The 13,593-nt window shown below is 37.9% G+C and overlaps 1 protein-coding gene across 2 annotated transcripts; it reads right to left on the reverse strand.

Moving 5' to 3' along the window:
* Window positions 1–1,978: 1,978 nt before the first annotated feature.
* Window positions 1,979–12,940, reverse strand: MS3_00005795 (uncharacterized protein). 2 transcript variants are annotated; one of them, XM_051213876.1, is made up of 9 exons: window positions 12,839–12,940; window positions 12,764–12,803; window positions 12,382–12,730; window positions 12,252–12,346; window positions 11,630–11,711; window positions 10,162–10,587; window positions 9,071–9,304; window positions 3,222–3,377; window positions 1,979–2,121 (listed from the first exon to the last, which is right to left on the reverse strand). In XM_051213876.1, exons 6-9 carry the CDS (start codon window positions 10,162–10,164, stop codon window positions 2,032–2,034), a joined length of 483 nt encoding a protein of 160 aa, XP_051069892.1. In that variant the 5' UTR covers window positions 10,165–10,587; window positions 11,630–11,711; window positions 12,252–12,346; window positions 12,382–12,730; window positions 12,764–12,803; window positions 12,839–12,940; the 3' UTR covers window positions 1,979–2,031. The 2 variants fall into 2 exon arrangements, with proteins under 2 accessions (XP_051069892.1, XP_051069891.1); XM_051213875.1 differs by having other exon boundaries at window positions 12,382–12,417; window positions 12,450–12,803.
* Window positions 12,941–13,593: the final 653 nt, after the last annotated feature.

Below are 13,593 nucleotides of genomic sequence, written 5' to 3' on the forward strand. Positions count from 1 at the left end.
AATTTCCGTGTAACCGTAACGGGAGAATAACATCACTACGTTTCACCCGCCGTTTAACACACGAAAACAATCGTTTCGAACAAGTACGGCAATATGCCAATTGTCGTTCGTAAGTAGTACGGAATTTACATGTATTCCGGATTGTTTTATATTCACATATAAATGATGCATGTCATGTTGACGAGATTGAGTCCCAGAAGTGTTTCATACGCTTCAACAGCTTCTGAGTTCCCTTAGTAATCCATGGAGGGCAATGTAATAGCTTACGTGTTGACCATGTGATAAACGATGATGTTACGGGCTCGAATGTAGCCTCAAAGCTATTCCATTCGTCTTCGATCGATCCATCTGTATCGACCGACTAGTCGGTGGATTGCCGGAATATTAGCTCGCCAGATATAGTGTCGGAGTGAAGCAGATACACGAGAACACTGAACAATGATTGATCGAAGGTCGCAATCGGAACACCCATCCGGTTATGTAGGCCCTGTCCGGTAATATGCAGTGCCTTGAGATCTCCAATGATGAGACAACATTCTGCTTTACTCCAACAACAGTTGTGTCTTAAGGTAAAGTCGTCAACGAGAAAACACGGACTACGGTACGTTCTTCCTATAGCCACTAACCCGTTTCTAGGCGTAATTGTGCAATATACTATCTCACATTTGCCACCGATACAATTGATTGTATACGAAAGTGATCCCTAACACACAACATTATGGCTCCTCCCTTGCGACTTAAAACTCTATCACTTCTAATATGGATGTAACCTCCAATGATGGCAGAACAGTCTACATCTACGGTGAGCCAAGTTCCTGTGACAACAATTATATTGGCTTCTAAGACCTGAATTCATTGGAAATCAAAATACATTGACTAGGTGTTTTTGGAAATACAATAAAACTTTATTCATGATAGACAGCTATTTTGCTGTCTGACCACGATTCTTTACTCAAGATGGTAGACAATCTACTGTGATGGAAACGGTCTTCATACAACTGATGGGTAATAGTCAAACGTCAAGTCGATTCCCCTAATCGATTTATTTATTTTTTGATTGTACTTAGGGGAAAGCTGATTGTCTGGGTTTAAAGAGGATAACGAATACGAAATATCTGTGACTGCTACTCTCCGAATTCCTTCCTATGTTACGACCTAAAATCCAGTGAAGCGGCAAACAGAGTGACATGACACGAAAGTTTATCATGATTATAGGCCGATGTGTTATCACATATGATATCACTGGTTCTTGTATATGTGCTCACAATTATTTTGTTAAGTGTGTCAGACGTCACCACTATAGACCTATAAAGTTACTTATTCTCGGGATCTATGTACCACAACTGGCTTCTTAGTCTTCGCTTAATGATACCTACAGACAGGCCTTTCATTAACTTTATCAGAACCTACCACTGACCTGTTTGTAGCACTGTCAGTTGATCCAATAAAGATTATATGGAATATTCAAAGTCGAAAATGATCAGTACTAAGATTGGTAATTACACACCGGCAGTAATGAGTAAACTTTAAACAGCAAGTACTCTGGCTCCTATGCCACTTGCTGATAGTAACTCAGAAGAACTACACGACAAGTTATTTGTAACAGCAACCGTAGTTCACAATGCTTGTATAAAAATAGTAACAATGGTACTAACGTACTAGAAACCTTCCATAACCAAAACACGACAAGTCTGTCAAGCAATATTCTTGTAGTATAAAACCAACTATGAGACAGACAAAAAGGAACAGAGCTTGACTTCAACGTAACCAATCAAAATGGATGAATTGGCACTGTACCATGGACTCCTGACAGATTTCAACCATGAAGCCAGGTATCCTTATGAGATATGTAATGAATTAGTGTGGTAAGCTTTCAAAGTACAACACAACTCGCCACTTGCTCAATTATGTCTACATAATGGGACTGCTTTCAACGTAAAAATTAAGTTCCCAACCAGAGAGCAAAGAGAAGCTTCAATTATACATTAAAATAGGAAAACAGATCTAGTTTATTTAAGTGAAAGTATTAAATTACATGAAAAGATTGACAGCGTTGCGGCGCAAATTCACTTCAATCGGGTGGGCCTCAAAGTAGTCGTTGTCAATCCAATAAAACTCGTTCTATAACAATGAACATATATGTACATATAAATTTTGAGTAGCAGAGAAAGAATTTAAAGTGAACAAACGAATTAACAGAAAAAACCCCAATATACTATATAAGTAAAGATAGAATTAAGTACAAAAAACCACTGATAATGATTACACAAATCGATACATAGAACAAGTCACAGTATCCGAGATCACGTTAGTTATAAGAGGTGATAACGCAAAACATGTAAATGGCGGACCTTCATCAAATTACATGTTAGCTGCCAACAGTTGAGTTTGAAAAATTCAGATATTTAAACAAACGGAACAATAAGATACAAGTTTTTAACAATTACCAAATTATCATTCGACTGTGTTTAATTTGAGTCGAACAATGCACAATTGATTGATCACTGGGTGGTGATCAATGTCATGCTTGTCTAGTCCTTATTAGTGCAGATCGAATGCTATCGATCATGTTGCAATGTGGCCACCAGTTTAGGTGACTCGACACTGCGGGCACTATGTATTGATATTTAGATGGTAGTTGGAGGTAGTCAACAGGAAACCCTGGACCCGGGTTTCGTGCTACTTGGCACTCGTCAGCAAGGTGTACCTGTAATCTTGAGGGAATTGGTGCTCCCTGGCGGATTCGATCTCGTGTCACCCAGCTTCACAGTCAGAGACGTTACCACTGAGCTATCCGAGCCGTGACTAACCTCCTGTAGGACTGAGATGTAATCACAATTGATTGATCACTGGGTGGTGATCAATGTCATGCTTGTCTAGTCGAAAAATTAAAAAACCTCGTTTTTAATATTTCAGAAGCTAAATTAATTCGCTTATCAGTTTAGAAATTGAGATAATCACCAACTCGGACTAATTTGACGCCTTGATTTTCCATAATTTTCCCAACTCTATTACTAGAATTAAATCACTAAGAAATATTCACCAGTATATAATCTCCCCCTGTCTCTTCATCAACAAAAACGCTGAAATTTCGGCACAAGGTTCCTATTGTTCAAACGAATGAACAAATAAATATTGTAAACAAACATTCATGAAACAATATAAAGATATGGTTTAGCTTAATAACGGTTTGATAATATAGAAACGAAAAAAACGCTCACCTCAGTTTGACCAGGAAACAAACGCAATTTATCACACAATATTACCTGACTACCAGATTTAAATGAATACGGTTGAGAAAGGAGCCATGCGCGAAACTGTTGTATATGATCCCAATAGCTGGTGGAACGACGCAAAATATCCAAACGAATGTGATCCTAAAGACATATACATTTTTATCGGTACATATTTAAATGGATTACACAAAACTACCAAGTGTGTATTTAAACGTGAAACGGACCATTGATTATCTAATCTAATTAATTAAATCACTTATTCTCTTGTAACACACATAGTAACACAGATTTTCACCTCCTAATAACTTTCTTATATCTACGACTGACCCTTCCCACGTTCCTTTATCACCTCGCGCCGCTAATGCAAACGATTTGAGTGCGCGGAATGTTATTCTCGGTCTCCTGAAACCACGTTCTACTAAACCCGGAAAGATAGGAACAATCATCGTTGACTCTTCGTCTTCCCCGCTTACTCTCCTACTAACTGCAGCTCAGATGAGGTAAAAGACTAGTTTTACAGAAACCTTTCTGACCTCCTCCAAAAAGTTAGGCGTTCTGATGTAGTAATAGTAGCTGGTGACTTTAATGCTCAAGTAGGTAAACTAAGAGAAAAGGAAAGACACATGGGTGGATCTTATGGCGTCATGGCTCAAAGAACAGATAATGGTGACTGTCTATTACAGCTATACTCAGATAATCGCCCATTTCTTGCAGATATTAACTTTAAGCGTAAGTAACAACATTTTTTAACATGACGACCTCCGAATTCGTACCAACGTTGGATTGCACTAGATCACATCGCTATCAACCACCGATGGAGGAGCTCGATAGAACACTATCACTCGTTCTGGAGCACATGCTTAGAATCAGTACCTCTTAGGGTTCTACTTAATAATAACCAAGCTAAGTATATATTTCAGGAACAACTAGAAACACAATTAGACAGTCATGTAAGTGATACCCACACTGAGGCAGCTTGGAATGATATATGAGAAGCTGTGAAAACAGCAGTGATATCTGCTAGTAAAGGCAAGTTGATGTAAGTTCCCCAAATCTTTATGAAATTGAAAATCCGATAGGAAAACTGAAGCGAGGAAGAGCAGCAAGTCCTGATAGGTTTACCCCTGAGATTTTTAAGAATGGTGGTTCAGTATTAGCAGTGACATTGGCCGAGGTCTTAGGTAGAATCTGGGATCTAGAAGTAACCTCATCTGATTGGTCTCAATCACGGAATGTACCAGTTTATAAGAAAGGACAAAAGTCCTCTTGTGACAATCACAGAGGAATCAGTTTGACTAATATAATATTGAAAAACATTAGCTTCAATAATACTTCGACGCCTAACTAAAGCTCGTGAAGAGCAGACTAGAGAAAACCAGGCTAGTTTCCGACCTAGACGTGGTTGTATAGATCAGATATTCACACAACGTCAGGTTCTAGAACATAGAAACACATTCAGACGCCCCACCATAGTAGTACTTCTCGACCTTAAAGCAGCATTCGACTCTGTTGATCGTGAGGTCCTATGGCAGTGTTTGTCATTGAAAGGAGTACCAAAGAAGTACATTAACCTTGTAAAGGCTCTCTACTCAAACACAACTGGTCGGGTGAGAGCTTATGGCGAACTGTCATCAGAATTGATTACCTCAAGTGGTGTTCGTCAGGGCTGTCCACTGCCTCCATTCTTGTTTAACCTTGACATTGACGTGCTTTTAGAGATAACACTTTACTCAACTAAATTTCCAGGAGTTGCACTTCTACCGCAAGACTCACTTTTTGACCTAGAATATGCCGATGACATAGTTCTATTTGGTGAAGACGCTGACAAAGTCCAGTCTTCTGATCACTATACAAAACAATGCAAGCATGTTCGAAACGCGATTCTCTCCCTCGAAATGCAAAATTTTGCTTCAGGATTGGGTTGCATAGGCACCTGAACTAATGATAGAGAATGAAGTAGTTGAGCGCGTCAACCGCTTCACTTATCTTGGGAGTCTCATCAGCCCTTGTGGTTTTGTGTGTGATGAAATCTCATCACGCATACAGAAGGCTCGAATAGCTTTTGACAACTTCGTTATTTATAGAGTAGACGAGATATCCGTCTACCAATCAAAGGACAGGTTCACTGCGCAGCAGTTAGTTCCGTCCTACTTTATGGCAGTGAAACATGGCCAGTAAGAGTAGAGGATATCCGTAGGTTACTAATATTCGATCATAGGTGTCTTCGAAGCATTGCTCGTATATCCTGGGACCACCGAGTAAGTAACGCAGTTGGTAGGAAATGAGTACCAGGTAAGATGACAAATCGATTGATGACGTAGTGAAACTTGATCAGTTGAGATGGCTGGGACATGTGTTACGTATGCCCAACCATCAATTGACTCGACGTGCGATGTTTTACGGTATAGGAGTAGATTGGAAGAAAGTTAGGGGCGGCCAGACCAACACATGACACATGTCCATGAAGTCACTGACAAGTGGACTGAGTTGTGTTGCTAGGTGTAGACTACCTGGTTGGAGACCGCGAGATCATAACAACCGATGGTTAGAGACCCTGAATGACATGGCTCAAAATCGTTTGCAATGGCGTAGGTGCATCCACTCTTTGCGTTCTCCCAAATTCTAATCTTCTGAATTCTTCATGTCTCTTTTTTTCTCTCTTCAAATTTATTTCACTGAATTATATTCTTTAAATAACATCTTCAAACCCCAATCTTTCCGATTACTGCTTACACTTTTACTACCTCTACCACCATGGGGTTTGAATCGACAATTGTATCTGTGTGCTAATGTGGTATGGCAACTCGAACTGATGTACGTACGCACGAAGTTCTACGTTGTTACTGAGTGACTAAATACAGATTTTGATTTACGATTATCCATACAATAATTCACTAAAAACGTCCACTTATTATATTCCATCACCCCTACTAGTTTATTTATTTATTTGAACACATATTGGTACAAGAGTGCGCCAAATATATATACGCCACACAAAACAATGAGAATTTGAAGAAAGGAAGGAAAAAGTGAAAGCTAAGTAGCGTTAAAATAGAGCAATAACGAACAGATTAGTGTAAGGTAGTGTAATAATAATAATAATGGGTGAAACAGAAACGTAAAATCAGAAGAGATCTTTCAGCTAAGGAAGAAGCAACCACTTTTTATAAAGAAAGTAAAAGAAGGTTACAGCAGGATCTCCACTGGCTTCTATTCTGAGCCATATCTGACAACGTCTCTAGCCAATGTGTTGCACTACCTCACGGACCCCAGACAGGGAGTCGTGAAGGACCAACACAAGCCAGCCCTTTGCAGCTTTCTTTCATGCCACGACACCATGTCATATACTGATCACCTCTCCGCTTTTCCCAACTAGTCCCAGAGTCGGCAAATAATGCACGACGTGGGACGACATTCATAGAACATGTCCAAGCCACCGAAGTCGGTGTTTCAAGATGGTGACACCGACTGCATTATCGTCTCTGTGCCAGAACACACGATGCCGAACCTCTGCATTACTAACATGGTGTTGCCACTGAATGTCAGCAATCCTTCGGAGACAACGATGATCGAACACAGAGAGTCGTCTAACATCCTCAACTCAGAGAGACCAGGTTTCACAAGCATAGAGGAAAACTGCTCTCACCGACGCGCTGTAGATCCGACCTTTTACAGCCAGACTAACATCACGAAGGCACCAAGGATGGCCCAGATTGGCATAAACCACTCTGGCTTTCACTATACGTACATTGATCTCATCACTCACGCCACCACCAGCACTTATGCAGCTACCTAGATAAACGAACTTCTTGACTACTGATATCCGCTCACCATCCAGGGTGAGTACAGGATTAGAATCCTGACAGTCTTGGTTCATACGCCATTTGTTCCCGCAGGATACTGGAGGCAGCCCATGTGCACCATTGATTTGGTTTAGGATCAGGTTAAAGCGACGGACATTCGCTTTTCATCCTCTCATTTTCGTAAACAACACCCGCGCCACGAGAAGGCAGTGGAGTAGGACTTCCCTGGCAGAGACTGTATACGCGTGGCCGTGTGGGAGTATTTCGAGAGGGAGGGCGAACCCACCCCGCTCTCGGCCATACCAGGGCATTTGGCGGTAACCCTCCTAATATGAGTTATTAAACAGATTAATCAATATAAAGATTGGTTATGGTGTAGTATTCATTAAAACAAAAAATACAGGCGTTGGTAAGGATGTGATTTATTTATTCAGGTCAAAACAATTTCAACCAGTGAACTACGGTTTCGAACCCTGCTCCATCTAATGAGGTTTGGACGATCAGTTCTATTTATTATTAGAGCAAGGGAATGATTTATAATCCTGGTCCAACTGCATCAATTTAGACAACTGGTTAGTATAATTAGCTTTCACATTCAGCACGTAGCTTGAAGGTAACTACACTAACCTGGGCCTAGTAAATGAGATAATCTAACTGTCGAACATAAAAAATAATTGCATACAGACTAATAAATGGAAATCGATAGATAATACAAGTAACAACAAGATTCTGACTTCTGCTTTATTGCTTTCTCCGTAAGAAATTCCCAGTGAATTTGAACTACTGATAGAAGACATACACTGAATACTTAGGCAGATAAGAAAGAATTATGTAGAATGATTAGAGGCGATCAACAGGAAATCATGAGCAGGATTTCATGCTTGTAAGGAATTATCGGTAATATGTATTAACAAGACATGAAACATTAGTTTGCTAATGATCGAAAATAAACCTAAGTGACGATTATCGGCAAAAACGATATTTCCATTTAGAATAACCTGCCAGATGCTTTCAATCATACATCAACAAATGTCACCATACAGCTGATTGAATTCATTCAGAATACACCATTAATTTGAGTGACTAAATTCGGTTAACAGATCAGATTATCTCGAAATTGGATTGATTACCAAAGGTGACAAGTTTAACATAGCATATAAGTTCATGCATAACTAAACATGCTACATTAATTCCTCACTAATACTCCATGATGTCTTCCTTGTTGAAACATACCAAAGAAACAAGTCCTGATCACATTGATTTATTAATAATGTTTGACTACATACTCCAATCTACCACTCCCATAACGTTTAATTGGATTGGTGAGGCGATCTCTTGAGTATAACTGAGGCTAATGCTCCAGTCAGTTAGTCATATATAACGTAGAACCTGACACATGTGTGTCAGTTCAAGTTGCCATATAACATAATCACACAGAAATAGAATTATTAAGACAAATATCAGCATTGTACAAGTATTAACAATATCATTAGTAACCAAAAAGATTAGGTGTAAAAAAGAAACAAAAAGGCATAGGATTTAGAGATTTAGAGAAAATAAAGTGTATGAACCTGTGCCACTGAGCACGAGTCGGAGCCATATCACACAGTCTGTAACCATTGGTTTCGACAGTCACCCCGACTTCAACCAGATAATATGAACCTACCTACACGGCTCAATGCAACGGGTTAATGACTTTATGGACTGATAACACGTTCTGGTTTGGTCTCCCCTAGCTTTCTTTCAGCCTACTACACCAGACAACATTGCCCGTAGAGACAGGCAGTCGTTGGGCATACATGTTGCAATCACCTCAATCGATGAAGATACACTACCTCATTAACCAATGACTAGTGTTCCGACACAGATACAGATTGATTTGATATCCATCTTACAAATAGGATGGTAAAAAAATCAATAAAGAAAAATTATCATTTACAGCTATTCGAGTCACTGAATAATCATGAAACTGGTACAAACCTGTTTTTATAACAATAAAACTCATAAATTTACTGCCATACACAGACTTACTCCTTCTGGAGTGATTGTGAATCCAGAAGCCTTTTCAACGATTAATTCCTTTAGTTCTCCACATGCAGGATTGTCTATGGAACTCTTAGCTTTGATTTGTTGTTGAATTTCTACACTTTTCACTTCATCAATATTTGATTTGTTATTATTACTGCTTAGTGAGAATCCAAATATTCTTCCTAATAGAGATGATGATTTCTTTGCATTTACTTCCAGACCAGATTCTTTATAACTCTGTCCATCAAAAATACAGTTGATTATTTCAAAGAAATTTGTTGAATAAAAATCGTTTTGACAAACATTAGGAAGCAATCTAAAATTAGACTGGATTGAGTGAAATTAGAACTGACAGGGAAAAATTAAAAGCTAACTATAGTACGAATTATATTATTTATCACGGAGTTCCTGAGTACAAGAACACGAAGCATTATCATTGAAATTCACTTAACTGACTTATTTTCTAGTATTCAGAGAATGTTTTGTTGCAATAATCGCTAAATTAATAAAAACGGTTGATTTTTTGGTTTTTATTTGATAAAACATTTTCATGTATCACCAGTCAATATGTTAATAAAATTCTATACACTAAAATGAGGTGACAACATACGTATTACTAATGATTATCATAGTCAGACTAATTTATAAAACTAAAAGAGGAAATTAATTGTCGCTAGTTTATTAACATGAAATACTAAAGACTGATGGCAAAACAAACACATTTAAGTGAGGGGAAAAACTGGACTATTATATTTCGTCATCGATAAGCTAACTATGCCATGTTATGTTGGTGTAGGTAGACGACAGGAAACCCTGGACCTAGATTTCGTGCCGATTTCAATCTTGAGGGGATCGGTGCTCCGCACACGATCTGAACACAAGTTACTAGGTCACAGTTTAAGATATAGTGATTAGCCGTTTATACGGCGACTGACTTCAGATAAAACTAAGATATACACATCAGTTCATCATTAAGTAGTAATTATTCTTGTGCTTGTCTAATCCTTGGTTCTGACTAAATTCGTTCCTCTTATGTAACCACTACAATCTATCAGTATTAGTAAGTAGGCGTCTAAATATGATAAGGTACTTACCATTAACTTCTTCTCCCAACATTTCGAACATCCTGTACAAATTGGAGTATAAAAAAGGCGAGCGAATTTCACACGACTTTTTTCCGGCTTTTTGTCAGATATAGTGACTGAAGAATCTGCGAAGAAATTCGATGAAGTTTTAGAATCACTATGAGGATATATTTGAGCATTGTTTTCAGATGATCGAAGCCAATACCAAGTAGATCTCCACAATGCACCAAAATTACGACTCCAAGATCTAGGAGATGAAACTGAAAGTGTTGTGAGTACACCACGGTGATCGTTAGGATTTGTTGGCTTTTTATGCCTATCACTAACACCACAACCCCCACCAAGTTCTATATCTCTCCAAATATTCCATTCAATACCTAATAAAGAATAAGTATTCGCAGATGACGCCTTCGATTGTTCAATTGGTTGACTATCCTATTTGAAAAGTTATAAGCAAACGATTTCAAAACATTATGTGTCACCTAAATAAGATGATTTCCATGTAAAAATTACATGATAGGTAAGAAATGTGTAAAAAGAATGATACTTCGTAGATGAGATTGCTCATTTCAAAAAGCTTTTTAAATGACATAGATCACTTTGTGATGTAGCCAGGATGAATACAGAATTCAGACTGAAGGCATATATCACCAAGTGTGTTTACACAATAAGTTGAAAAGATTTTCGTTTGTATTCTCATGAGGTTTAAGAACAAATACTAATAATTACTGGTACTAATCAGTTGATTTACAAATAATTTAGTAAGCCCATTGTTCATGAAGATGATGAAACACTAGTTAAAATATGCCTCTAATATTTCAGCTTTTCTAGATTATTTTAATTTATCCACATTTTACTTCCTCTCTTAACCAATGAAGGAGACTTTCTATCTTCTCCTATGCTTGACTAACTAGAGTAAGAAATTCAGCTGTTGTAGGGAAGCTTTTCTGATTGAGATCCAGTAGAATTCAAAATACATTTAAGATCAGTGATATATTGATTTAAAGAATTAAAATTTAGGAACTGAAAGATTTTCGATCAGCACACATCACGAAAATACGCCGAAAAATTTATACGGTGAATAAATTAATCATTAGATACCCGATATGTTACATGAACCTTTAAAATAAACGGAAATTCTCTCAAATAACTAGTTATAATGAAATTGGGAGAGCATGTAACATATTCACATACATGACTATTTATCCTTCAACTTATGAATCAACCGATTTCTAAACGTAAAATGAAAAGCATACTCACAAAACGCCCAGTAGTTCATGGGAGTTGAACTGACAATATGAGCAATTCCAACTATTATATGTGTTAAAATTCCATTTTTAAAAAGATATTTTATTCGTAATGCCAAGTTGTAGTAGGTTTTACGTGAATTCAATAAATAAAACTGTGTAGATTAAAAGTATATCACAGAGAACAATTAATCAGAGAAAAGTGACATTTACTAAAACTATAAACTCACGTCTGAAATAACTTTTACTTCCAAAACATTTCTTCTTTTAGTATTCTGTTGCAGGACAGAATGTAAAGCGTTGTAAAACCATCTACAATGTGTGAGCATATAAGAACAATGATAATAAACATTAACAAACTAGACATGTTAGACTTTGATATTTATTAGATGAAAGGTTAAGCAGTGAACAAACGGATTCATCAAAACATTCAGATTCTAAAAATGTCAATCAGTCAGTCAGTAACAACGTAGAACTTCGTACGTATGTACGTCAGTTCGAGTTGCCATACCACATTAGCACCGAGATGCAGTTGTCGATTCAAATCCTGTAGTAGTAGAGTTAGTACTTATATGTCAAACAGCAATCCAAAAGATGAAGTACAATATGAAGTTCGTTACGGGCTAGATCCTGAAATAACCCTCAATATTGCTTGTTAGCAATAAACTTAACAAACATTTATTTCATATGCTCAACGACTTTGATGAATTAGATTGTTCTTTTTAATATTACCTATCCACACCTATTCAGATCAAAGTAACTAATATCATGCTCAAATTCAAAATAAAAGTCAAGAACATTAAAATATGAAAGTGGATAAAAAGTGTACAAGGATAAATTATATTAGCTTACTTAGGGACAACTGTTTTTTCACAGATAGAGTTTATAAGCCCATTCCAAATACCTACGGGCACCGCTCCGACTGGCAATGACCACAAAGGAGTAGTCTGTGACGATTTGTTAGCTATGAGATCCAACTTACTTTAAAATCACCCCGAGATAACAAACTTGTAACTGCCTAAACAATGTGCGTTATGACAAGGAAAATACTTTTTGGATCAAATTGTCGTCTCCAGCAACTAAAACACCGTCAGTACTGCTCGGATCTAGCACTTTTATGAAGTCCTTTATTTCAGAATCGGTGTCCAGATAAACCATTTTAACGTCAAGACCAGATAGGTTTAAAATAGGAGCAGCATTGTTTTCAAACACTTTTAAAAGTCCTCTGGGAAATAGAATATTAGCACATACCCACGACGCGAGAATGGATTTACAAACACAGTCAGGCTGCGTAGAGGTTGTGTGCTATTAACGGTCTTGTAATTTTCTGACTACATAATCATAGGCAAAGGTGAGTGACCTACAGAAACATGGGAGCATATTTCTCGGTGCAAAACGTAGTCTCTATTTGCATGAGCAGGCGTAAAATGAAAACGTACCGATATTTTTCCCCCGTAAACTTATAACAATAGACCAAACATAGTGTCCCAGCAACAAGCTTTTTCGGATGGGTCGCGAAAACACGCCAAACCGCAGACATTAAAAATTGCGCTGTCACAAACATCAAATCTTTACCGAATTTAGTCTTCAGTCTTCAGTAATAAGGATAGGAGGTCTATCGACCTATATTAATCCTTGCAGTTTGTTATACTGTGGAGGTCCAACCTCGTTTTGAATATATTAACAGACGGTGCTGATATTACGTGTTACGGTAGAGAATTCCAGTTGTTCACTACTCGGTGCGAGAAACAGAACTCCAGACGTAAACGGTTTGATCTCGGCTTTTGAACTTTCTTCGAATGTCCTCTCAAATGATCGGTTCTAGACGGAAGCAAAAGATAAGTCATGATAATACCAAGGTCATCGTTCAGTATACGATAGGCCAATATTAGATCACCCCGTATTCTACGGTAAGATAACAGAAATAAGTTAAGGTGTCTCAGTCTGTTTTTATAAGATAGGCCGGACAGACCTTGTACCATCTGGGTAGCTCGTCGTTGGACTCTTTCTAGCATATCTGCTTCATATTTGAAACAAGGAAACGCTGTGTAGCGGTAAATAAATCCCCAAAATAAATAGCATTAAGTTTTCGACATTGGATGCTGACCATATGTTTTAGTGGACTCATCTAGCTGAAGGCGCTCGGTCAGGCATCCGCACCAGATCACGTGTGGTAACGCCGTGCTCAACATCA

Source organism: Schistosoma haematobium, chromosome 3 (assembly GCF_000699445.3).
Source record: "Schistosoma haematobium chromosome 3, whole genome shotgun sequence".
NCBI classification, from domain to species: Eukaryota; Metazoa; Platyhelminthes; class Trematoda; order Strigeidida; family Schistosomatidae; genus Schistosoma; species Schistosoma haematobium.

Excerpts from the sequence above, each read along its gene's own strand:
- MS3_00005795 (XM_051213875.1), bottom strand. The coding sequence starts at position 12,557 with ATGGTTTATCTGGACACCGATTCTGAAATAAAGGACTTCATAAAAGTG. Across the intron at positions 11,712-12,251 it reads GAAAAAACAGTTGTCCCTAA|ATGGTTTTACAACGCTTTAC; the intron begins GTAAGCTAATAT and ends CACACATTGTAG. Across the intron at positions 3,378-9,070 it reads TCACAATCACTCCAGAAGGA|GATCACATTCGTTTGGATAT; the intron begins GTAAGTCTGTGT and ends ATATGTCTTTAG.